The following is a 26,883-nucleotide window of genomic DNA, read 5'->3' on the forward strand; positions in this document are numbered from 1 at the left end:
ACAACACATAACATTACATTGTGTTGTATTGCATTGCCAGTCAATAAAAAAATGCACAAATTGTGATTTCCATGTATTTTGTGTAAATTATGTAAAAATACAATGTAATCAGGGTACAACAGGGTAAATGTGTGGTATGTACTGCATGCCAAAAGCGTATTTTACCGAATTACACTGCCCTCTATGGGTCTCTCTCTCTCTCTCTCTCTCTCTCTCTCTCTCTCTCTCTCTCTCTCTCTCTCTCTCTCTGTCTCTCTTGTTTCTTTCTTTCTCACCTAACCATGGCCATCACCCCTCAATTATTCGATTGCGTAAAATGAGCGAGGGCAGCGCGCGAACAACATATGCACGAAGCTTTTATTTTAAGTCCACTCATAAATATTCAACACTGCCCCAAATTTACAATTGATCTGACGACAGTACAGCAACAGTCAGCCAATGGAAATCCAAGTTCCACTAGTTGAAACACTAGTTAAGGTGGCAACACATCTCCAGCGGCGGATTTATGGGAGCCGGTTGGCAAAACAAAAATGAAAAAATATGGTACCAGCCGAAACTACGATCGGAAAATCCGAGATCTGCGAAGAAATTACATCCGGCAATAAACTACAACGCGATACAAGCCGTACCACTCACAGTCGTCTCGGGGATGCGTACTTTGCGCGTCCGTTTCGCCGGTCCGCGCATTGAGAAAAGGAATTGACTGCTTTGCCTTTGGATACATTCATCGGTGGCATACGCGTTTTGCGTTAGCAGATTTCTTGCCGATTGAAATGGACACGGCACAGGTTGGATTTGGCCAGGGAACGGCGATGCCCATCAAGAGAAATCCCTAAACTTGCGTTTTTTCGGCTGCTGACCGTCACGTTACCAGGGAGAGTTTGTGTAAACCAGGCAGATCACGAACCACTTCACGGATTATTATACAGTCGGGGTAAGGAGGAAGCAGTGTCTTCGAGGTTATGGATTGGTCATGATGTTTAACCACATTTAATCGGGTAAGAAACACGGCATTTCAACAGCAGCAAAGGCGCATCACATAAGCACCGTTTTAAGCTGCCGGATGCTGTCCGTGGTGCTGAAATGCGGTGCTTTAGTTGCCAGAAGAAATTGTGAAATGCTTGAACACTTCTGCTGTTTTCAGATCACCGTGGCTTGTGAAATATTGAGTTATCTGTGCGTTACACAACTTCATACGGGCTTCACAAGCTTCAGCCATGATCTTGATGAATTACGAGCGCGTTCCTTTGGAAAGACCGGCTCGGGTAAACCGAAATGAAGAAGCTCTTGTCCAAATCTATTAAATTCTTCACATCACATTCGTTAACTTAATATTTGGAGAGTTAATTTATTAATGCAGACTTTTTGGTCATATATTTTCAACCATATAGCGCATTAGACTTCTGAATGTGTATGTGTGTGGGTGAGTGTTTGCGCGTTCAAGTGTGTGTTTGTGCGCGCGCCTATCTTGGAGGGAGACAGAGAGAGAGAGCGCGCGAGGGGGAGAAAGAAGAGAGGAGGTTGATTAGCATGAAGAATACAAATGCTTCTACACATACAAGATACTCAACAAAATTGTTTAATGTTGAATTGTTTGCTGCTCATCATAGATAAAATGGTGCTTTTATTCGATGACGTCGCGTTTTGATTCTAACCGCGTCTTTGTCGCCTGAAGGATGAGCTATGACTTTCACATCTCCAAAGAGAGAAATGTAACATGGACACTCGTGTGAAACGTTGATGTGTTGTTCACTGTATGGTTTAACTTCGATACTCGTTGGGAGAGTTGATAGCAACTGAAATCATCGGATATGTGGGGTGAGTACAGATGTTATTTGCGTCCGGGCTCTCTTTGACGACAACATACTTGGGTGATATTTGGAAGCGATATCCAGAGTGACGAATGGGTTGTCGATTTTTGTGATCTTTTTTTTCGAACGACAGACGTTAAAGTCAAAATCAAAATCCTTGGAAACCACGGAGAAGACGATTTGTTCAATGCATAATCTACTGGGTTTGCATGTCACCTCTTTGAGTTTAGATGCCGTCTGATAATTTGTTGAAAATAAATTACCAAATTGCGCATTGGAGAGGGGATAGGTTTCTGCCCGTTGATACAATTTTCATTTTTAATGAAGCAATGGGGATGTCTTTTATTTTGTTCGTCAAATGTCTTGATAAATGTATCTTAAATATATCATGAACAGTATTATAGGTTGATTATTTCAGTGAATGCCATTATTGCAATTAATAGATTGCCAAGAGACTGTTCTCAAATAAATGCAATAAAAATAATCATGCATCGAATGATTGTATTTATGAGCTCTTGCCTTGAGAAGTTTGGGCATGAGAGTACACATTGTCCAACTCATCTGTTATTCAGAGCAGCATCTGCTTGTGCATTAAGTAGGAACATTTTGCTTCGCTTTAATGGTAAGGACACTGATGTTTATCTTTGTCCCCACTTATTGTAGTTTGCAGATATGTGCATTTCATTTCACATAACAGACATTCATCACAATCTTTTCCTTTTCTAGATGACACCCCGATCTGGAGCTGCACTACAGTGAACTGGGCCATTCCTGCACAAGAAAATGCATATCTGGATACTGAAAATAATATTGCTGCTTTCCACATCTCAAAGTCTGGCTGAGATGTACGACAGTTATGGGGAGATCTGCAGGAATCTGTGCACGTGCGAGGAGAAAGAAGGCATTCTGACGGTCAGTTGCGAGAATCGAGGCATTGTGCGGCTGTCGGAAATAAGCCCGGTGCATTTTTCCATGTACCATCTTTTGCTGACAGGCAATTTGTTGAAACGATTAGCTGTCGATGACTTCATCAACTACACTGGAGTTACTATTTTGCATTTAGGTAATAATGACATTTCTGAGGTGGAGACCGGAGCGTTTAACGGACTCCAGGGATTAAAGAGATTACATTTAAACAACAACAAAATAGACATGCTTAGGGACGACACGTTCACCGGACTCGAGAGCCTAGAATATCTTCAGATTGATTATAATTTCATTAGCATCATTGAACCGAACGCTCTGAGCAGGCTTCATCAGCTGACTGTGCTTATTTTAAACGACAATCTGTTGTCCTCTCTTCCCACAAACATTTTTCGGAATGTGCCATTGACGCACCTGGACCTCAGGGGGAACCGGTTAAAAATGTTCCCTTACATCGGACTTTTGGAGCACATGGACAAAGTGGTGGAATTACAGCTGGAGGAAAACCCGTGGAACTGTTCGTGTGAGCTCATTGCGCTCAAGGCTTGGCTGGAGAGCATAGCCTACACCGCTTTGGTGGGGGAGGTGGTTTGCGAGACTCCTTTCAGGCTTCACGGCAGAGATCTCGATGAGGTCTCGAAACAGGAACTGTGTCCCAGGAGGGCCATATCGGAGTACGAGATGCGCCCTCCGCCACCGCTCAGCACCGGTGGTTATTTTCAGACCACGCCGGCGGCCGTGACCGCCTCGGCCACGTCTTCGGCGGTCCTCCGCTCCTCGTCCAGGCCGACCAAGGGCACCCGTCAGTCCAGCAAGACCAAGTCAAAGCCTACGTCTCGAATTCCGGCCAACCCCTACAACTATGGGCCCATCATTGCTTTTCAGACCAAATCTCCTGTGCCTTTGGACTGCCCGACCACCTGTACGTGCAATCTGCAAATATCTGACCTGGGCTTAAACGTCAACTGCCAGGAAAGAAAGATCGAAAACATATCAGATCTAAAGCCCAAGCCATACAATCCCAAAAAGATGTACCTCACAGGGAATTACATCCCCGTCGTACGGAGATCTGACTTTGTGGAGGCCGAGGGATTGGATTTACTGCACCTGGGAAACAATAGGATCGCACTCATACACGACAGGGCCTTTGGGGATTTAATTAACCTACGCAGGCTCTACTTGAATGGAAATTTGATTGACAGACTCACAGCAGATATGTTCTTTGGCCTAAAGAATCTGCAGTACTTGTATTTAGAATATAATAAGATTAGAGAGATTGTAGGCGGCACCTTTCGCTTTGTGCCCAACCTTCAGCTGCTTTTCTTGAATAACAATCTTTTAAAAACTTTACCAGGAGGCATCTTCTCTAGTCTGTCTCTCGCACGGCTCAACCTTCGCAGTAACCACTTTCAAAATCTGCCCGTGAGTGGAGTTTTGGACCAGCTGAAGGCACTGGTTCAGATCGACCTGTTCGAGAACCCTTGGGATTGCACGTGCGATGCCGTTGGCATGAAGATCTGGCTGGAGCAGCTGAACACCGGAGCGGTGGTCAATGACGTCAAATGCGTGACACCCAAGCGGCTCGCGGGACAGGACGTGCGGGTCATCCCCTCCGAGCAGCTGTGTCCTGATTATTCGGACGTGGTCGTTTCCACCGTGGTTCCGTCCGAGGAGCCTTTCGCCGACAGGGTCACCACTACCGAAACGCCACTGAGGTTCAACACCCCTTCCGGTAACGTTCCTTTGTCTGTCCTGATTCTCAGTCTCCTCCTTGTTTTCATCATGTCAGTCTTCGTGGCCGCCGGCCTGTTTGTGGTGGTGATGAAAAGACGCAAAAAGTCTCAGAGCGACCGTGCCAGCACGAATAACTCGGACGTGAGCTCCTTCAACTTGCAGTACAATCTCTATAGCAATCGGTCCGTCCCCAAGGTCAAAGCCCCTGCAGGCCACGTCTACGAGTACATCCCCCATCCGTTGGGTCATATGTGCAAAAACCCAATCTACAGATCCAGAGAGGGCAACACTGTTGAGGATTATCCCGACCTTCATGAACTGAAGGTCACCTACAGGAGTAATGCAGATGAGGACCAGGAGGTCACCTTGAGAAGTTCAGCTTACACAGTTAGCACCATTGAACCCCGTGAACAGCCGTCTCCTGTTCAGGATGCAGAACATTTCTTCAGAGGGATTTTGGAGCCGGATAAATCTCCATCAACGGCTGGCAACAGATTTGAATATAAATACACTGGCCCAGTACCATACACGTACCAACCAAACTTCGACGTCAGGCGCCAGTACTTGCATCCCGAGGGAATACGAGAGACTATGCTGTATGGTACGGCACCAAGTACTGTTTTTGTGGAGCCCAATAGAAACGACTATTTGGAACTAAAAGCAAAACTTCAAATAGAGCCGGACTACCTCGAAGTTCTTGAGAAACAGACGACTCAGAGCCAGTTTTAAAGCTTGGCCCATATATAAATGCGGTGAAAGCATTTCCCCCCCTTGTACTGACTAAAACTGGAGGGTGCCTTGGCACGACATACACCAACTTTAAAAAAATGAATAAAATCCTAACCTTCAGTGGGGTGTGCCGAACTACGTTACTTTAATTTCAGAATCACATGGCATTACAGAAATAAATAGGAAGGAAATAGAGCTCGAGGAACTTGGATGAAAGCACGAGGTGCAATTTAAAACTGGCAATGCAAAATCTATTTTTTTAAGCCGAAGATTGAATACACGTAAATCTAAGTGTACAGGTTAATCTCACCCAAATACATTTTCAGGAATATAATCATACAAACAGTGTGAATTTCTTTGGGTTTGGCGATGGGGGAAAGGGGTTTACATACAAGTGCAAACGAAAAAAAGAAAAAAAAACACTACATCAGTGCATCCAACCGAGCAGGACAATTTCTCTGCTTTAGTCTGTAAGTAAGTACTGTATTTATTGGTATACTCTTTGCCATGTATTTTTGACATTTTTTCAACGCTCATCGATATTATGTCTGTCACGTCCCATGATTCTCTGTACGAGCATTTTGTTTGTGGTTTCAGATCACTTACTGTAGCTTGCATTGTACAAGTGGCTTTCTTTAAGCGGTGGCACACCCCAATGTGAAAGAGAGACTTTGCATCATTCAACGATTTGAAAAGGAAAAGTGTCTTTGTATGCTGTTCTGCACTTTTTTGGAAGATGGAAGGCCGTGGGGGTCTTCCCAGCTAACATTAGAAGAAATATTATATATTAAAAATGAATCTGTGTATTCATTCTTAATATGTATTTTTAATATCTTATCGAAATTCATAAATAATAATTGAAGTAATAATTATGTTGTGTAATACTGATATTTTAATGTAACACCTATTTTTATACAAGCATTCGCAAATCCTTTTCCCTTATCGGTTTCATTGTTTCGATTGCTTTGCACTTATTGCACTATATTGACCAAAATATGTTTATGTCATCAATAAATATGATGTCCGGTTCTTATAGACCTTTGTTGGGAATTCAAACGGGTTTAATTACATCTGACACCTGGTAACCAACAGTTGGGGGACCGGCGTAAGTCCACGGAAGTTAATTCAATAGCTTGAATCAATATACCGAGTCAATAGTGAGTGAACCTCTCAGCTCAGGTGGTGTTTATGTGTTGGTTTTGTAGCAGGTGAGCACTAAACACCAGGCCACAGTAAATAAGTGTACAAATAATCACTAATCTTACACCAATTATTCTAACATGACTTAAAGATTAGTTCACATTTTGACATTAGGGCAAAATGAGGATTTGCATTAAATAAACAATTGGTTAAACCCTGTCAAATAACTTCACGCTACTTTCAAAGTGGTTTAAAAGAAGTTCTCCGCCCGCACTCATTTACCCTCCGGACCGTGACGGACTAATATATTGGTAAAGCTTTTTCTGCCGGTGGATTTTAAATTGCTGTGTGAAGTATTGAGAGAGGAAGCTGACCTGGCTCTCTACTCAATGATAAAGAGCTCTGCTTTGTACCCAATGCTTCACTAGACTCAAGGGTCCTATTCCACTTTAAGCTTGATGTGGATCTTTTTATAGCGGTGGAAAACGAAGGCTTCATCCGAGGATGAGGGGCTTGAATAATTCGGGCGAACTGACAACTTGTCTTCGTGGCATGAAGAGTCTGAGTCACGAAGTTGTAACGCCACAAAGGGCTATTATGAGAGGACAGACCTTGGCATAGTGTTGCATACTGATTCGCTGCTCGGGGATGTTAATGTAATTAATGTGGAAAGGTTGATTGTCAGGTGACGGCACGTTTAATCCAGGCGTGCTTATTTAAATCGTATCGGTTATGAAGTGGTCTGAAGGTTTTTTTCTTGATGGATGTTATGTCATTGGTTGCATTTTTATGACTTTGTTTTATTTTTAGGAAAAGTAACAGAAAGAAATAAATGTTTTGCATAAAGATAATTCTTTAGTTTCATTTTAACAGTAATTTTCCTGAATTTACTGTAAACTTACTGTACAGTTACTCGACTCAATCTTAAATCCAAGAGTACTGTATCATCAAAGAGGCCGTGTTGTTCAAAACACATTTTAATGATGTGTTAGTAAAGGGTTCTTGCCCTACACTGTAGAAGATACTTTGCTGCCTTAAATTTTTTTGTTGAATCAACTCAGATTTACAAGTCATTTCAACTTACTATTATTTATCTTGACTAGAGATGAGTTGTTATAACTACATGTGAGTTGTTATAACTTATAAAATTACTTACTTTTCGCAACTATATTTTATAAGTTGTGACAACACTGTTGACATGACTTGTGAATCTGAGTTGGTTTAGCAAGACATTTTGGGGCAGCAAAATTTTTTTACAGTATATCACCAAAATTATTGCCAACAATTTACATTAAGATTGTATTTGTTAACATTAGTTAATGCATGAGCTAACAGGAACATATTTCAGCATTTAATAGTGTTTGTTAATGCCAATACAATTGTTCATGTTAGTTCATTATGCATTAACCTCTTAAGTCCCGTTGTACATAAACTTGAACAATTACTGCTTCATGTTTAAAGAAAAATATTTGGTTATTATATTTATTGGTTCTTCCTAACCCCAAATAGATAAAAAAATCTAAAATGCAAGCCAAAACAAAGCTCGGCTCTTAGGAGGTTAAGTAATGTAAATCGTTACTGTTTATTTTTTTTTAAATATGTGACTCTGGAACACCAAACCATCACGAGTTGCATGGGTGTATTTGTTGCAATTGACAACAATACATTGTATGGGTCAAAATTATCTATTTTATGGCAAAAAATAGTAGGATATTAAGTAAAGATAATGTTTCAGGAAGATTTTTAGTAAATTTTCTAAAGTAAATATTAGAGCTGGACATAGATTAATCTAGATTAATCTCATACAAAATAAAAGTAATTTTTGCATAACATATGAGTTTGTGCTGTGTGTAATTATTATGTATATATAAATACACACACACACATTCTTGTATGTATTTAAGAAACATTTACATGTGTTTATATATTTATTTATATTTTATATATTCAAAATTATATATAATAAAAAACTCTATTTAAATTAAACATTTCTTAAATGAGTATATATATATATATATATATATATATATATATATATATATATATATATATATATATATATATATATATATATATATATATATATATATATATATATATATATATATATATATATATATATATATATATATAAAATATTTACACACATTACAAACTCATATATTATGCAAAAAAATTACTTTTATTTTGTATGAGATTAATCTAAATTAATCTATGCCAAGCCCTAGTCAATATATAAAAATGTATTTATCATTATTACACTGTGTTGCTAGGATTTTTCGCACCTCCAGATTTTCAAATAGATGCTTGGCCAACTATTGTCCTATTCTAACAAACCATATACATCAATTGAAAGCTGATTTATTTTTATGGTCCAGGGTCACATACACTGTAAAAAAGCAGCATTTTTGTCAAATTAACATAATTTTTAAGTTAAATTGACATAAAAATATAAGTTAAACCGCTTCAACTTGTTTTTATAAATTATGTCTACTTACCACAGGTCTAAGTTATATTGACTTGCAAAACCAAATTGTTTTAACTTCATGCTGCATTTTTTACATTGTACTGTGTATTAGTAAATGCCAAAATTAACATGAAATATGATTAATAAATGCTTGTTCATTGTAATTTCATCTTTGCACTAATGTTAACAAATACAACCTTATTGTAAAGTGTTACAAAATTATAATATATATATATATATATATATATATATTTTTTTTTTTTTTACCAGCTGATGTTATTGCATTGATACAGTATCTATCCACTAAACTGTTACCACAAAAAAAAAAAAAAATCTGAATCCACAAATCACAAATGATGCTTCTTAATCGGCACGAGGGGCTTTGGGAGGGGCGTTGGGGGAAGCAACGGTGTTTAATTTCCCTACTGATTATTTCACTTATCTTATTTTGGGTGGGGGGGTCAGTGCGGCGGGGAGGATCTGGGAGGGCGATGGCTTGCGATTGAGTTCAAGGATCTTTGGCTAATTGAGAAGGCAGCTCTGATATCTGACAGGCACCAATGAGTCTGTTGATTAGTTTAATCATGGTATTTAATGAAACTCCTTGAGCCGTGGGGAAACGGTAACGTGCGATAATTTCACAGGTTGGGAGTCATTTTGAGACTCTGTTGCGATTGCTTGTTTGCAATGTGGCCTGGAGATGTTCAAAGTCTTGTTTATCATTTGTTGCTAATTTGTTTGCACATCTTTTATGTCTAATACAGTCATATTTGTCACCTGAATGTTGCTGACTTTTTGTGTGTTTCTTTATTCGTCTATTTAGTTTCGTATATCTTTGATTATCACAACCAAGCTAATGGAAATTTGTGGACGACTTCCATTTTCGTGGGCTATCAATGCTGCATCAAATGTTGTTTGTGTTCTCTGATATTGTTTCTGCATTTTTAATTTGGTTAAATCTGTATTATTTTAGAAGTTGTTAAGATGTGACACAATGCAAAATCACAAAGCTATTGCTTTGTCGTATAATGCCAAGAGCTAATGTAGGCAATTATGCATTGGATGGTTTAGGGGTTTGTTCCTGCCCACGTGTCTCTTAAAAATCAAGTGTTCGATGTTATCCAATAGATTTGGATTGTAGACCAGACCTGATTTGGGCCTCAACGAGCCCCAGAGGCAAATAAAGCCGTTTATAAAATTCAAGTATTTGGATTGCATAAACAAATAATAAAGAGGCCTGGTCATAGCCAAGTTCTAGGATGCTGTGAGAAACACAGTTAGCCATGCTTATGGGCTGGTAACTGCCAAGGGTTGCCATAGCAACTAGACACCTGTTGGTTACTGGCTGATCCGATGGAAATTAGCATAAACATAGCTAACTGCGTTTCTTTCGGCTACAATCGTGTATTTCAAATGACATCCGGTGTGCCTTCAACCTTCAGGTCATTGTGTAAAATTATTCTAATTAGTGTATTTTTGGTAAATTAGCGGTCGCAAACTAAACAGCATAACAAAAGAGACACTGAAAAGGCCAGTTTCTAAGAGCTGCAGGCAGTTGCGATGTGAAAAGCAGCACATTTGTTTTCGTTCCAACTCCCTTTGGATTTCATGGGCTATGGCAACAACTGAAGCAAACAAAAATGTCATGATGTTGATGTCAGTGTTTCAAATATCATTTCGTGCAGGCTGTGATGATTTTGGAGATGTCTGTTTTACCTAAATCATTATGTATGAGACAAAGTATGAGTCTGAAAGCTTATTCGTAATTAAATCTGGTTCTGTCGGCAGTGTGTCCATTCGCAATTGCTAGGATAAGTTTCAAGAGTGCTCCTAAAACAAGCCTCTCTTTCCACAGAAAAAAGTCCAGGGAATTAATGGTATGTGCATAACTGTCTTTAAAATGATGCTGGACCGTGCAAATGTGTTTTATGTATTCTGTGCTATTTTCATCTTTGGCACTTAAATATGAATTTCAGTCCTTTTTCTTTTTTTTACTGTTATGTAATACAGGAAATGCTCTTCTCTTTTATACAGCGTATGGGCAATGTAATGCCATTATTTAAATGTTAAATATGTTTCTAGCACACATACATTTTTGTACGTTTGACATTGAAATGTTCAATATAAATGTACTTACAGCTTCAAAAAGATGAGCCCTTTCATGGGCGTTGGAACCATTATATGTTACACTTTTTAAGACCAATTTTATAAGATCAAGGGCAACCTTTCGATCTCTACGTGAAGCCAACACGGAAGTGATTTAAACCAGTGGTTCTCAAACTGGGGTCCGGGGCCCCCAGGGGGGCCGCGAGATGGTGCCAGGGGGCCCCAGTTTTATGACATTTTTATAAAATACGTTAATTTATCACGAATTCTGTGAAATTAAACCTAAAAAAAATAAGGCGGCACTACTTTGTATAATTTAATGTTTTGTTTAATTAAAATGTGAAGTTTTAGAACTGTTTTTTGTCATAAATTTTCTTTGGGGGGGGCGCAAAGGAATGCACCGTACACAAAGTGGGCCGCACGCTGAAAAAGTTTGAGAACCACTGATTTAAACTCTTGAAAAAATACTGAGACTGGCTCCAAAAGGTAGCTCCACCTACGTCCCGCCTCTTTACCCATTTTTGGTTATTCGTGAGTGATGCACTGTGATGCGCTATCAAGATGGCAATGGCAGCCTCCATTAGCTATTGGCTTCAAATGAGCTTTTCACAAACCTATGGGTAACGTCCCAGAGACTACGTCCATATTTTTTACAGTCTATGTATTGGACCCACAATCTGTTTCGCGTTTTAGCTACAGCGTTGACTTCCACGCTGCTGCTTCTCAAAATTTATTCCACTTTGCTTATTTAGGAGGCGTGCACACCAAAGCTTTTACGCCCGGCGCATGTTTTCAATTGTTTCCAGCAGCTGGTGGATTTTTTTTGTGCTAAAAGCCGGAGCTCTGCGGTTTTTCCACGCTCAGCGCTGAGCGTCGAGAATTGAAAGAGATTTAGCTTTAGGTGAAAAGCTCCGCCGTCAATGTCACGGCCGTCCAATCACAGTGGAGGAGGGGCGGGACAAGTAGCACAACAACCAACCAGCTCACAGCTCAAGTATCACAGCTACCAAAGCGCTCAACTGAAGAAAGCTGGCACCCAGGAGTTTTTCGGCTGTGTTAAAAAGCTTTGGTGTGTCCGGCCCCTTAGAGTCCATATAAATTAAACTCCACTTCATGTTTTCACTACTATCGCCTGCTGCGCTCCTGCAACACTACGAGGCTAACAAATATTTTTGGCTATAAAAGCAGTTGTTTCATTAAAAGGCACCAGAATACAAGAAAATCACATCTATTCCAGTAAATGTTTTGGACCCACACAATTTTTTTTTGGGGGGGGGGCTTCCGACGCCCATGAGCCCTGTTATATATCAAACCGATAAATGTCCAAAAGGTTTGTAGAAAATTTAATTACCGCACTTCATACCCTCATAATTCAATGTTATTGTATTTAAGTATTTTTTATTGTGTTTTTTAAGATTTGCAAAGTTGTACATGTAAAAAGGTGTTTGGAAACGTGCAGTGCATTGTTAAAAATATATGAAGAGCTCCGGTGCAAAAACCCTCTTAAGTGCGTCTGACATGTTTTCTTGTAAATGAGCATTTTTCTGAATAGATTTAGCCAAAAACAAGATTTTTTTAAATGGCCTGAGGCTGGGATTAAGGGGATTTGAAGCAAAAGTATTTCATAAACATATAATACGTGCAGAGAGCGTTCGGTTAAAGGGGCCATGTCACAAGACTTTTTTAAGATGTCAAATAAATCTTTGGCGTCCCCAGAGCACATATGTGATGTTTTAGCTCAAAATGCCTTATAAATAATTTGTTATAGCTTGTTAAAATTGACACTTTGTAGGTGTGTGCAAAAATGTGCCGTTTTGGGTGTGTCCTTTAAAATGCAAATGAGCGGATGAAGTGCAAACACTGATCACAATGATGGTGGTTTGTTGAAATTGAAACTCAATTGTGCTGAGAATTATTTTCTCTCTCTCCCTCTTTGCACATAATGGCAGTTCTGTGGTTGGATAGGGCAGATTAAGGGGCGGTATTAATATAATAAGAGCTCCTTATGACATCATAAGGAGAGCCAAATTTCAACTACCTATTTTTACACATGCTTGCAGAAAATGGTTTACCAAAACTAAGTTACTGGGTTGATCTTTTTCACATTTTCTAGCACTTTTTTCCCAATCATAGCACTTAAACATGGGAAAAGTCAGATTTTCATGCCATGGCCCCTTTAATATCATTATCACATTTTTGATGGAAGTGGCATTTAGTGGCTTTTGCATCTGAGCTCCTCATACGGTATCTTTACCTCAGTATAGGTAATATAAAATATCTATATACTGTATACACTGCCAGATTTTTTTTTTTTTTAAATATGGGGAGAATCCCCATTAAATAATACACATTTGCACCCTCAGAGGTACATAGTGGTACCAAATGTGTACATATACAGTAAGGGTACATTTTAGGACCTTTTGAAACAAGTACATATTTTACCATTTTAACTAACAGTGGTTATGTTCAGGTTTATGGTATATAGGTTAGTGGGCAGCTAGTGTTTCACTTTTGAAATCCCGTAGGCCTTATAAAAAAGTTTTAGGGTTGAACATTCAGCGTGTGACACCCTGATGAGATTTGTATTGGTGCAGGCACCATGCTGTATTTATTATTGCTTGATTCGTTTTGTTTGTTGTTTGTTTGTTTACAAAACTGCACCGAGCGATAGGCGGTCACAGTAACCCCTGTCGTGTGATAAATGGCAAGAGTAACGCTACGGGCACCCTGCTTCCCCGCCCTCGTGATGTCTGGCCAGAAAAGAAAAAAATACAACAGGCTGATACATCACCGCTTGAGTGCTTGGCGCCTTTAACTGCAGGCCTTACATCACCGTCAGATAGCCACGACTAAAGTCACATTGGTTGAACTGCCAAAGACTGTCTGCACATGCATGCACGTATTATTATTTTTGTGTTAAACATGTCTTGCAGTAATTATATGGTGAGATCATCTACGTATGCTACGGATTAACACGTCACCTCTATCGAAACAAGGTTGTGTTTGTCCTAAAGTGATAGTTTACCCAAAAATGTAAACTTTGTCATTATTTGCTCTCCCTCGTGTCGTTTGAACTCCCATTGTTTTACAGGTTGTATTAAAGATTTTAAAAAGTGTGGTTTTGGGTTTTCTGGTTACTATAGGAGTGGATGGTGACTAAGGCGGTTACTATCCACACCCATAACCAGAAAACACTTCAAAAGTGTTAAATAAATAACTTCACTCGAATTGTGTTACAATTTACTCCCCACGTAACAACAACAAACTTTTAAATCTTCATTTGGGTTCAAAGAAAGAGATTGGGTGATCAAATGACATAAGGGTGCAAAGTTTTATTTTTTTGCGTGAACTGTCCCTCGTCTATTGGCTAGATGACCACACATGCAGACGTACAATGCATGCATGCTCACATTCCCTAATGCGTGCATATCATCCAAGTTTGCAATGTAATCTCAATACATAACAATGTGATTTCATGCATGACTCATGCCTATTACGCAGAGATTGTTTTCCTAGCAGATACAATGCTGTATATTTCTCAGTTTCTCTGTGGGAGGAAGAGTTCTAGCTCGTTGCCATTTTCTTGCTATTTTATCCTTCGTCAACACGAATGCATTTTATTTACGTAGAATACCTTTTAATTGAAGCTCTGTTTGCGATGAAGTTCATCTCGTACTTTTTTTTTGTGTCGTCCTAGTTTTGCTGTCTCCAGCAGAATTCACAGCGAGACGCTTGCAATGTTGTTCCAAATTGAAGCTCTCTGGAAGGAACAGGATGCATGAGATAGCATGTGTAATGAGCTGCTGGGGAAGACAGACTTGTAATTTCCTGCTTGTGTGCGACTGATGTTGTCTTAATGAAGATGCTGCAGGAAAGACAAAGCAAAAGATATATCAGCAATAACCATGTTTGGCCTGTTCTGTGCTTATGTACCGGGTGCGACGTTTGACTGTGAAGTTATTTTGTGTTTGCTTTCATTTACTTTATGTAATCTCGTAAGTGCATATCAAAGATGAGATCTTATACTGTATGTTATATTTGCATAAATTTACATATGTGGGCTTTCCTGTGATTCTTGCTTTTTCTTCTGGCATAGTTTCAGTGCTTTCTTTAAATCGGCTTCTCTAATGTTACTTTTATTTTCCAATAGTCATGCATGTATTAACAATTTCAGTCATGCATGCATTAACAATTTCTAGTCATGCATGCATTACAAATTTTTACATTTTTGTGTTTATTTCCATATGTGTGACCCTGTCTGTGAAATCCAGGCTAAGGTCTCATCATTTAACTATGAGATTAAGAGCATCAAAGTTTGATTTTTTAATATTTGACAAGACCTTACTCACTTAATTTTAAATATATTGTTATATTTTCAAAGAATGTTCTTTACATTAGGATGATTTCATGTAGAAAACATTAGACTTAGCTGGGTTTTCACAGACAGGCTCAATATATTTATGTTTACATTGATGCGGACACTTTTTTACAGTGCATTACAGATTTTTTTTTTTTGCATACTGTATGTGTTTTCTGGATTCAAACCCATGATTTTCTGCACTGCTAATGCAATGCTATACCAATGACCTATAAAGGATGGTTATGTAAAAAATAAGGGATCATAAAATGCTAATTTGCTTTTATTGAGTACTGCCCTGATGTTATAAATAACACATTTCCATTTATTGTAACTAAATCCCCTTAGTAAGGTGTGTATCTATGATTAATGACTGCTTGTTTTGTAATAGTTGCACACGAGTCTCCGTTTTGTCCTGAATAGTGAAGCTCTCGACTGTTCGTAAGATAAATCCTCCAGGTTCAGCACGTTCTGTGGTTTTCCAGCATCTTCTGCACATTGTGCACCTCTCACGGTGGGCATGTAAGGTTGACTTTTTTCAATGATGCTCAAAAAAGCAACACACAATATTATAAACCGAAGTGCATTTTTTGTTTATTTATTTTGTGTAATATATGTATGTATGTGGTGTATTTTGGAAGCAATTGTTAAAAGGTTAAGGTTGAGGTCAAAGTTTATTTATATTGCACCTTAAGACAACACCAAAGGGTTGCACAGACAGAACCACATAAAGCACATCAGAAAAACATCAATAACAGAATAATGTATGAGGATTATATAAAACAACTTAAAAATATAGCTGCAAGCAGCAATACCGGGGTCAAGCCGAACAAGGGCACAACAGAAAATAAAGCAGAATTTGCGTGAGCTTAGGAAAGAAAACTTCATGATTTCAGAAGAAGGAATACAAAATTTATCAGCAGTTTTCGTTCACTGAAATATCTCCCTCCCTTCTTGATGAGTATGGACATCTAAATCACTTAAGAAAACATGAGTGCTGTTTGACGTGGCAAACCTCGAGTCTCAAAATTTTACAATAATTTAAACGAATAAAAAGAGCCAACGATGTTCTGATGCAGAGATATAGGTCTTGCTAAATGGTTGCCAGGGTACTCCATTTGGTTTTTAGGGAGTAAAATGGCATCCAGCAATTAATATACTCCAAACTACAAGTGGAACGAACCCACCCAAGTCTCTACGATGTTCTGATGAAGAGATATAGGTGCTTGCTGTCAAATGTTTTTGTTCAGTTATAAAGGACAACTTTTTTCTGTGGCCACAGACTTATACATCAGCGTGTCAAATCTGATAAAAATATATTATTTAATTGAAGAGTTATAAACATAAGTCAAAAAACATAATATTTAACTTTTCATTTTGTGCAATTTTCAGCCATTTCCATTTGTCATAAGTATATCATCCAGAAGTTACCTGTGTATGTGAAAAGTAGTAGGTTTGAGTCAATCAGAATAACGCTCGCGGAGATATTTGCGATTGTTTTTAAGATCTATTTCACAGCGCTGGACTAACCTTTTGGGCTTGACCACTAATAAGAAATAATATCAATTAATAGACTTCCCTGGGAGTACAAAAATACATCATAAATACGATAAAATAAAACCAGATGTTTTAAGTTATGCCTTTAAAACAGTTAGTTTTGGACTGAGAAAGCCCTGTCACATTTAGTTTTTAAACAGGCTTTTGGGACAGTTACGCCCCATTCAGACAGCCAACGACAAGCAGTAGCAGAGCGACGCGATCTCATTCATTTCAATGGAAACCTGGCGACTTCCGGCGACACGAGCGAAAGTGACCGTTGGCGACCGTATGGGCGTGTCCAGCGATGCGAGAAAGTTAAGAAAAGTTTAACTTTATGCAAACGTCGAGCGACTTTCGGGAGCGACTACCAATGAGAACAAAGCAGTGGAGTTCACGTCATCCTTCACTCATCAGTTACTGGTACTGATGGTACTCATTTGTTTATGACAAGCAGATTTAGAAACGCCTCATTGAAAGAGACAAGCGACACACAGCGATAATGTCGCTGGCTGTCTGAATGAGGGGTTAGCATACTCTAATAAAAAAGGTTTAAGAAGGTACAAAAGTTGTCACCTTGGCGGTACCTTTTTGTACCTCAGTTCTATTAAAGGTACACATTGATACCTTAGAGGAACATACTGGTACCTCAAAAGTACCAATCTGTACCTTTTTAAAAGGTACAGTCCCAGTGACGATTTTTTTACCTTTTTTATCTCTGAGAAGAGTGAAAACTTAACAGTTGTGATATATAAATAGAAGCAAGTCCATATAGGGCTTTAAATACAAAAACTAGGAACTTAAACCAAGTCTTTGGTTCACCAGGAGCCCGTGGAGGGAAGTTAAATATTTAAAATTGTTGAGTTTTTAAAGGTGTACTAAGATGTCCACAATGATTTACACATTTATCTATTAATAGTTTCTACAATTTGGTCACACCCAGGGGCGCCGTTAGGGGGGGTTCAGAGTATGCCAGGCATATGGGCCCATGAGTACGCTAGGGGCCCCACCGTCAGCACTTTTCCATTTTTTTTTTATTGTACATGTTTAGTTATTAACACTGTAGTAAAATGTAAAGTAAATTAATATAAAACTACTGTAAATTACTTTGTGTTAAGTACAATTGAGACACTTTAAAAAAAACAGCGTGCAAACATGACCTAGTAGATGCAATTACATATTTTGCGGTTCTGGTGGTTTTTAATTTGATTGTGCGGGTATGGATTTGGGTGGGTAGTCAACATTTTGGTTTGGGATCAGTTTGGTGGGTTTGCTATGCAAAGTTACCACAAATAATCGACAGCCCTACAGTTTGCCATTTCAAGGTAAGATCTCACATGCCACTAAAAAGCGTTCATGCTGATCCTTAAACGGTATGTTTTATGAAAAATGAAAAATATTTGTGTTAATACAAAAGGACAGCAAGGGCTTTATTTAAGGAAATATTAGCATAGCGACCGCTGACAACTATTGCATTTCTAAGACGGACAATAACTTAATAGGCGTAGTTAAAAATATTATTTTCTAAATAAACATGAAGTAGGAGAATTGTCTAAGCCATAATTGAGTTAAATTTTAAATCACTAAGAGCTGGATTTAATGTGACAGCGCATCATTTTCAAAGTGAAAGTGATTTATTTTTATTCAGGTTTGCAACGGAGGTTTATAATAGTAAACGTAGTGCAGCAATTATAAACGCTATATCAGATTGTTTTTAACATGAATCCTAATAGAGAATGTCTGTTTTATATTTATGTTTGAGTATTGTTGTGTTTAAATATTGTTGTAATGTTCTTAATTGTTTCAATTTAATTAGATTAGACTGTAATTTTAAACGCCATATATTGTAATGGATTGAAGGCTAATATGACGGTACAAATGGAGTGAGTCATAAGACATAATTTTCGAGTTTAAATTAAGTTTTGTTTGCTTCAAATGTTTGCTTAAAATGAATTTCGTTTAATATAATTTGTCTCTTTATTTTAATCAATGTTTTGTTGATAAGTGTTGTGAATATTAAAGAAAAAGAACATTAAAAAGAACACCGTGCATCTCATTACGTAACAAATATAAACTACTGCAATATGCTACCAAATGCCAAAACATGCAGTATTATCTTTGTAATGATATAGCTGTTGTTGGATGTGCAAAATCATATTATGGAATATATCACTTTAATCACTTTTCAAAAAACAGCCTTCAGTGCACAGAAATTAAATTTGCATGTCCATCAGCAGCAAATTTGATTGCGGCATGCTTTTGACTTTTAAAAATCAACGTTATATTTAAAACTTTAGCCGATTGTGCTTTTTGCAATTTCTGTGACACTGGCGAAGGGCGTGTGCGGGAGAAGCGCACACTCTTAAAGATCAACGTAATATTATTTTTTTAATACTTTTGCCGGCCACCCTTTTTGTCATGAGCGGAGGACATAACACATACCACACGCACAGAGAACATCGACATAAAGATAGTGTGTACAGTAAGTTCCTAAGAACATTTTTAAATGGACTATAAGATCATCAATATGAACCCTGAAGAATGAACTATTTTAGGCTAAACCTAATTGTACACATTTCGCTTCTAAAACCGCGCAGAAAACTTGACTGCCGCGACTTTCAAAGCGCCTTCCGTGGATTTCCATAGATTCAGAAATGCATCTCCATGCATTATTATTCTTTTAGTGATCTATTTAAAATCAGTCACGTGAATGTTTTCTGCCTTTCCAGATTAAAATGGTAGGCTATTAGTTTTTCGAATAAATTTATTTATTTATTGCTTCATGGATTTACTTTTAGTTGCAAATGCGACCTGTAAAATTAAATAAACGCACTCAACTGAGTAATTTTATATAGCTACACATAATGGTTTAAAGATCAAACAATCATCTAAAGGAAGGGGCCCAAAATTCTGTCTTGCATACCCCCCTTGAAACTGTTCATTGCGCCCCTGGTCACACCTCACACATTTCTTGGGATGATTTCTATGGAGGAAAAAAGATCAGATTAAAAAAATGATTGGATGGGGATGCACTCGCTTCATGTGAATGTGGCCTAAGACTAATGAGTCATTGATTCAGCTCAAGTTTGAACAAACACCACCGTATTGATCATGTGTCCGATCTATGGATTGCATATTTCAGGTTCTTGCAAGGATGTAATTATTTTTTGGTTCAACTATTTATTTTCTGTGGGTTGATGATTATAATTGCTTTATACTAATACATTTTTGGTATCAGTTTGTTATAAAAAATGTTCTCTTTTATAACTATTGTTATATGTCTTTATTGCAAAAGAAAATCTCACTCTGCTTTGAAAATGTACAGAGATGTTTGTTTACCAGAAGCAATTTGAAAACTAATTCAATGCGAATGTAAACTATTTCACCTTCCCAACCAATGTTAAGAAAATTGTCATCTCTGACCAGCCCTGATCCCCTCTCAAAATAGCTGAAAGTAAGGGAATAGTTCACCCAGAAACTAAATAATTTTCGCCAGCACTTAATTGTGACTTGACTTTGTTTCAAATGGTTTCCAATGTGTTATTAAAAAAGTGTTTGTTCAATCTTTAAACAGTCTTAGGTCACCACCAGCTTTGCTGTTTTAGCAAAGTTTTAATGACCATCTATTTATTTATTTTCCTTTCTTTTTATTAAAGTGCACCTATTGCATTGCTAAAAACAATGTTATTTTGTATATTTGGTATAATACAATGTGTCCACGTGGTTTATGGTTAAAAAAACACGTTATTTTCCACATACTGTACATTTTGTAGTTCCAGATATCCCTGTCTTCAATTCAATTCAATTCAATTCAATTCAATTCAATTCAATTCAATTTTATTTATATAGCGCTTTTCACAATTTGGTAATTGTATCAAAGCAGCTTTACATTAATAGAAGCAGTGAAAAGCACAGAAAATTGACAGATAGCACAATATAATACACAATAGCACAAGCAGCTAAATTTGCTGCGGCTACAAATCAACATTAAAGCGAATGTATTACTAATGTAACGTATAGAATTTAATCCCAAGAAGGCTGCCTCCCTGGGTTGAAAAACCCCCTAGGAGAAAAAAACCCCGGATTTTTTATCCGGGGAAGTAAAAAAGTCCTAGGAGGGAAAAACCCTAGGGAGATATATATATATACTTTCACATTTACCGGAACTGGATCTGTTCTTGGGATCGAGGACGAGACAGGGAGAGAGAAACAAAATCTTATTCTTATTCTTCTCTTCCTGGATTTTGTGCAAAACTCATCAATTTGAAAAGCGCTGTGTCCCTGATTGGCCAGCTAATCTCTCTACAATGTGATTGGCCTGAATACCTCTGACGTCAGCCGGAAATGTAACGCTCCTTACTATGTTTAAAAGACTCGCTCACAATGTAATGCTAATAGGAGTTAACTTGCAGGCTGTGAGTCCGAAGCGGGATGAAATAACTTGCGTCATCGTTTTACTTTGGGGGATGTACCTTTTGCCTTTATTAACATGTACTAATACACACCTACACCAAAGGAAATGTAAAATCGTGAATCTGCCAATTGATGCTCTTTAAGATATAACCAGAAAATACAGACAAAAAATATATAAAAACTCACACCAAAATTGTATTTTCAGGTAAAAGTCAATATTTAGTGTGACCTCTCTTGGCACTAAACACATCTTGAACTGTTTTAAGTAGTCCTGAAGTCATTAGTTTAGAATTAGAAATTAGGATTTCAATATATTCATGTTAAAGAGATCCTGCAGGTTCCTGCTATTGTTCATGTGTACAAGGAGCTCACATTAAATACTTAAAACTTTAACTTCTAGTTTTATTCTGTTATTTATTCTTAAAGGGACCATGGCATGAAAATTGGACTTTTTCCATGTTTAAGTGCTATGATTTAGTCCCCAGTGTTTCTATCAACCTAGAAAAATGTGAAAAAGACTTATTTTTGGTAAACCATTCTCTGCAAGCACATGAAAAAAATCTTTGAAATTTGGCTCTCCTTATGATGTCATAAGGAGCTCTTATTATAATAATACCACCCCTTAATCTGCACTATCCAACCACAGCACTGCCATTTAGTGCAGAGAAAAGCAAATTGAGTTTTAATTGCAACAAACCACCATCATTGGGTATCAGTGTTTGAATTTCATCAGCTCATTTGCATTTCAAAGGACACACCCAAAACGGCACATATTTGCACACACCTGCAAAGTGGCAATTTTAAAATGCTATAATAAATTATTTACATGGTATTTTGAACTAAAACTTCACATATGTGCTCTGGGGAAACCAAAGATTTATTTGACATCTTAACTCTTTCGCCGCCAGCATTTTTTATGATTTTCACAAAAGTTTAATGGCTTCCAGAAAATGCTCCTTTTTAAATATATAAACATACAATATATGAATTAAAAGAACAGACCCTCTGCTTTCAAACAAAAAATCTGTTTCATCCTACCTTCATGTGTTCTGTTTTTATCACCTCTCAAATATGGTTAGGTTTCATAAAAAACACCAAATTTTGAGCAAAAAGCTGAGATAATTCCATTTTTGTGAAGGACTTTTGATAGAGATCAGATGCAGAGCGATCTTTAAAACATACACGGACATACAGCTGTTTGCTCTAGGGCAATACTTTCGGGTTTTATAAGTTGCGGATAATAGCAGTATTGCAGATTGACAAGATAACTCGTCAATGGCGGGGAAAGAGTTAAAAAAGTCTTGTGCCATGGCCCCTTTAATACCGCATACAAATTGCATGCCAGGAGACCGAGAAATAATTATATATGCTCACTATACCAAAACAAAAACAACTCATTTAATCTTGGCATGGTAGCCTAAGGCATTTGCACAATACTGTATATCTGCAAAATACCCTGATGTAAGGTGTAGCGAGTGGGCAGGTATATGTCAACTTGTGTTTAAGACTTGCTCTTCCTGTAAGTATTATCATCTTGGCACATTAACAGATTTTCATCATTATCACACTGTTATTCCTTTAATGTTTTCAAAGGGATGTCTGGTTCATGCGCTGTCATAATGGTTTTCTGGGAATGCAGGGCATCATAAATGGATAATTATACTCATTTGCTCAGTGACTGTGATCTTTGGGCCTTCTCTGAAGTCCGACAATCATGTTTTCCTCATTGAACCTCAATGTGCTAAGCACTAAAGTCCTTCCTCTGCTTGTCTGTCAACACGGATGCTTCGCAGACGCCTCACCCTAATCCTGCCAATCACAGATGCAGCACTGAACTCAACTGCTTTAGCTGATCACAGACTCAAACTACCCTCAGCCTCACGGATTGAAGCAAGCCTTCAGATTGAGTTTAAAGGACGTCAAGCACCGGCCTTTCCTTAAATAATGTGCTTTAATGCCGAGCCATGAGCAGTTTCTTCAGCTTGAATCCGAATTCTTAGGGAATAATAAAAATCTGCCACCATTTACTTATCCTCATGTCGTTTCAAAGCTCTGAGTACTATATGAACTGTCATTGCTTAGAAAAGAACTGTGGAAATTCTTGAAATTATCTCCATTTGTGTGCACCAAAAAGTGATATATTTTAATAGCTATTTAGTATTTATTAATGTTAGTTAATATGAATGCAATTGTTCATTCATGTTGGTTTGTTGTGCATTAGTTACAACATTAAATTTTAAATATGCATTAGTAAATGTTGAAATAGCATGCACTAAAATTAATAAAAGTAGCAGATGCATTGTTTATGGTTATCCTGATGTAGTTAACTAATGTTAACAAATACAACCTTATTGTTGCCCTTAAATGTTTGTCCAAATCATAAATTAAACCTAATTAGACAAACATCTAAAGGTTGCAGAAGCAGGAACGCGGGTCTGCAAAGAGATCAAAAGCTTTAATGTGTTTCATATCATCGCTTGCATAATTCTTAGTCAATCTGTGTCGGCCCCCCACATATCTCTGTGTTCCCAACTGCGAGAACATTATGCAACATTATGAGTAATTGTAGAGAGTTTTTGATGGAAAACAACAGATCTTTTTTACATTAAAAGTTTGAATTTTGACAGACTTGTTCATATAATGCAAATTGTTCATTTATGCAACTGGATCAAAGATGAAGAGACTTTTTCTGAGAAGAGCAGATCACATCTAAGAGTAATTAACTTTTTTGATAACTTTTTCATATTATTGTTTGCATCAAGTGTTGCATATTTTGTTTTATCTATTCTCTCATAAGAGACACAACTTATATAATTTACAATTTTAAACACAGTAAGCTTATTTTGAAAATATTTGGCACCACATACACTCACCTAAAGGATTACTAGGAACACCTGTTCAATTTCTCATTAATGCAATTATCTAATCAACCAATCATATGGCAGTTGCGTCAATGCATTTAGGGGTTTGGTCCTGTTCAAGAAAATCTCCTGAACTCCAAACTGAATGTCAGAATGGGAAAGAAAAGGTGATTTAGGCAATTTTGAGCGTGGCATGGTTGTTGGTGCCAGACGGGCCGGTCTGAGTATTTCACAATCTGCTCAGTTACTGGGATTTTCACGCACAGTCATTTCTAGGGTTTACAAAGAATGGTGAAAAAAGTAAAAAACATCCAGTATGCGGCAGTCTTGTGAGTAAAATTGCCTTGTTGATGCTAGAGGTCAGAGGAGAATGGACCGACTGATTCAAGCTGATAGAAGAGCAACTTTGACTGAAATAACCACTCGTTACAACCGAGGTATGCAGCAAAGCATTTGTGAAGCCACAACACGCACAACCACCGGGTACCACTCATCTCCACTACAAATAGGAAAAAGAGGCTACAATTTGCACAAGCTCACCAAAATTGGACAGTAGAAGACTGGAAAAATGGTTTCTTGAACATGACAATGAGTTCACTGTACTAAAATGGCCCCCACAGTCACCAGATCTCAACCCAATAGAGCATCTTTGGGATGTGGTGGAACGGGAACTTCGTGCCCTGGATGTGCATCCCACAAATCTCCATCAACTGCAAGATGATATGTTATCAATATGGGCCAACATTTCTAAAGAATGGTTCCAGCACCTTGTTGAATCAATGCCATGTAGAATTAAGGCAGTTCTGAAGGCGAAAGGGGGTCAAACTCAATATTAATATGGTGTTCCTAATAATCCTTTAGGTGAGTGTATATTTCAAAGACCCAATGATTTTATTATTGTACTGTACATTTACATAATTTATTACAGGACCTGTACAGCATTACAATCCCTCATAAAGTAAAAAGCACCGGACTGCTGCTTGATGCTAACTTGATGTCTTGATATGCTAAATCAGTGAACATTAGGTTTTAAATGTATGCCGCATGTTAAACGAATGATATGATATTATGATATGTATATAAACTTGTAAACCCAGGCAAGGCAAGTATAATATTTCAAGTGCCTCACATAGACCAAACAAAAAGAAAAATATTTCTAAAGGTCGTTACTAATGAATTAAAACGTGTAAATTAATAAGATTAAAATAAATTATTTTGACAAATAGACTTTGTAATGATTTCAATAAGCTATAGACAGGACACTTCACAGACAGCACGTAGCTTAACATCAATCCCAGAGTGCTTTCTGCTCGACGTAAGATTGATTTATTCTTGATTTTGGTGCTTTTAATTACCTCTTTTCTTTTTGAAGTTATTTGCCCTTTCTGTTTTGTACTGTATAATTTTTAGTTAGAAGTTAGTAGACTAATGTTTCCTCATTGTCATTAACCATGTTGACTTAAGTAGTGCATTGATAATCAACCTGTTGTGGAAATAATGACAGATACATGGATCAAAGCAGTACTGGCCAAGGCCAGTTAACAATAAATCAGAAAGGTTACACCTTTTCATTTTTGATGAATTTACATATTTTTCAAATTTACATGATTGTCAAATGAAATAAATCTAGCAATTTGTGGTGTGTTATTATTGGTAACAAATGAAACAAAAATGTTGGTGTTTTTTCCAAATGGACATACTGTTGCTTTTACATCAGTGGTACAATTGCTATCATAAATGGGTGATAATACATCCTTGGTTCCTCTCCTAATGTAATAAGGGCCCAGATTTTATTCTGCATTTACATTATCATATATATTGTATTATTATCCACACACACACACACACACACACACACGCACACAAAGTGTATTTGGAGAATGAAGTCACATTTGAAATGTGTCAATGTGATTGCATTAGAATAAAATTAAATATAAAGCAAGTGTCTGCTGTAACCAAATGTCATAGTCTTTCTCACCAATTTATTTCGGTTTCAATGTAATTTTTAAAGGTGCCATAAAATAAAATAAAATTTCCCTAGACGTAGATGAATAAGAGCTCTGTATATGGTAATGACATATCATGAGCCTCAAATGCATGTGTTTCCTCATTTTTATGTAAACCTTGTGCATGCAAAAGACTGATGGTAAACAGGCCAATCGCAACATAACACAGATTGTGACGTCACAGTCGAGATGTACACCCCCAACATTAAATTACACATTAAATTAATTACAAAGTTGTTAAAATGATAAAAACAAAGTTGTGACTGCTGAGTTAGCGCTACATGCTAATTAATGCTATATGCTAGCGTTTAGGCTGAAGTTCTTTTTGCAGTTACGTTTTGCAAATTGAAAAAAACTAAAACGTACTACTCAGAATCATTCATTAACAATCTCCAAACCAGTAGTTGTTTCCCCAAATCTGTATTTTTGTCTAATACAGGCTCAAACATATAAAATCTGTTACTAATGTGAGCTGGCATGAGCCGCAGAGCAGAGCAGAGCTCAACATCATAATTCAGTACCCTTCCAAATAGGGCAAAAATAGACCATTTCATTTAAAGGACAAACCACAACGTTTTAAATGGACATGTAACTCATTTTTGCATTTAATAAAGTTTATATACCTTCTATGTAAATACCACAGAACAATGTAACATACTATTTCAATGCATTATTTTGCACCTTTAATGATTGTGTGAAGTTAGTAAAACCCAAGGTTTGTTTCACAAATTCTCATTAACATGTAATGAATAGGGAATGAGACAAAGCATATTCGGTGTGCTGTCCACGGGGAGGGCTC

The 26,883-nt window shown here is 37.4% G+C and overlaps 1 protein-coding gene across 3 annotated transcripts; it reads left to right on the forward strand.

Annotated features, from left to right (window-relative positions):
• Nucleotides 1-283: 283 nt before the first annotated feature.
• On the forward strand, nucleotides 284-7,918 carry LOC129445070 (SLIT and NTRK-like protein 5). Of its 3 annotated transcripts, none has more exons than XM_055206164.2 (2): nucleotides 284-998; nucleotides 2,538-7,918. In XM_055206164.2, the coding sequence occupies exon 2, from the start codon at nucleotides 2,595-2,597 to the stop codon at nucleotides 5,196-5,198; it is 2,604 nt and encodes an 867-aa protein (XP_055062139.2). In that variant the 5' UTR covers nucleotides 284-998; nucleotides 2,538-2,594; the 3' UTR covers nucleotides 5,199-7,918. The 3 variants fall into 3 exon arrangements, with proteins under 3 accessions (XP_055062139.2, XP_055062141.2, XP_055062140.2); XM_055206166.2 differs by having other exon boundaries at nucleotides 284-934; XM_055206165.2 differs by lacking the exon at nucleotides 284-998 and adding an exon at nucleotides 1,446-1,818.
• Nucleotides 7,919-26,883: the final 18,965 nt, after the last annotated feature.

This window comes from Misgurnus anguillicaudatus, chromosome 3 (genome assembly GCF_027580225.2).
Source record: "Misgurnus anguillicaudatus chromosome 3, ASM2758022v2, whole genome shotgun sequence".
NCBI lineage: Eukaryota > Metazoa > Chordata > Actinopteri > Cypriniformes > Cobitidae > Misgurnus > Misgurnus anguillicaudatus.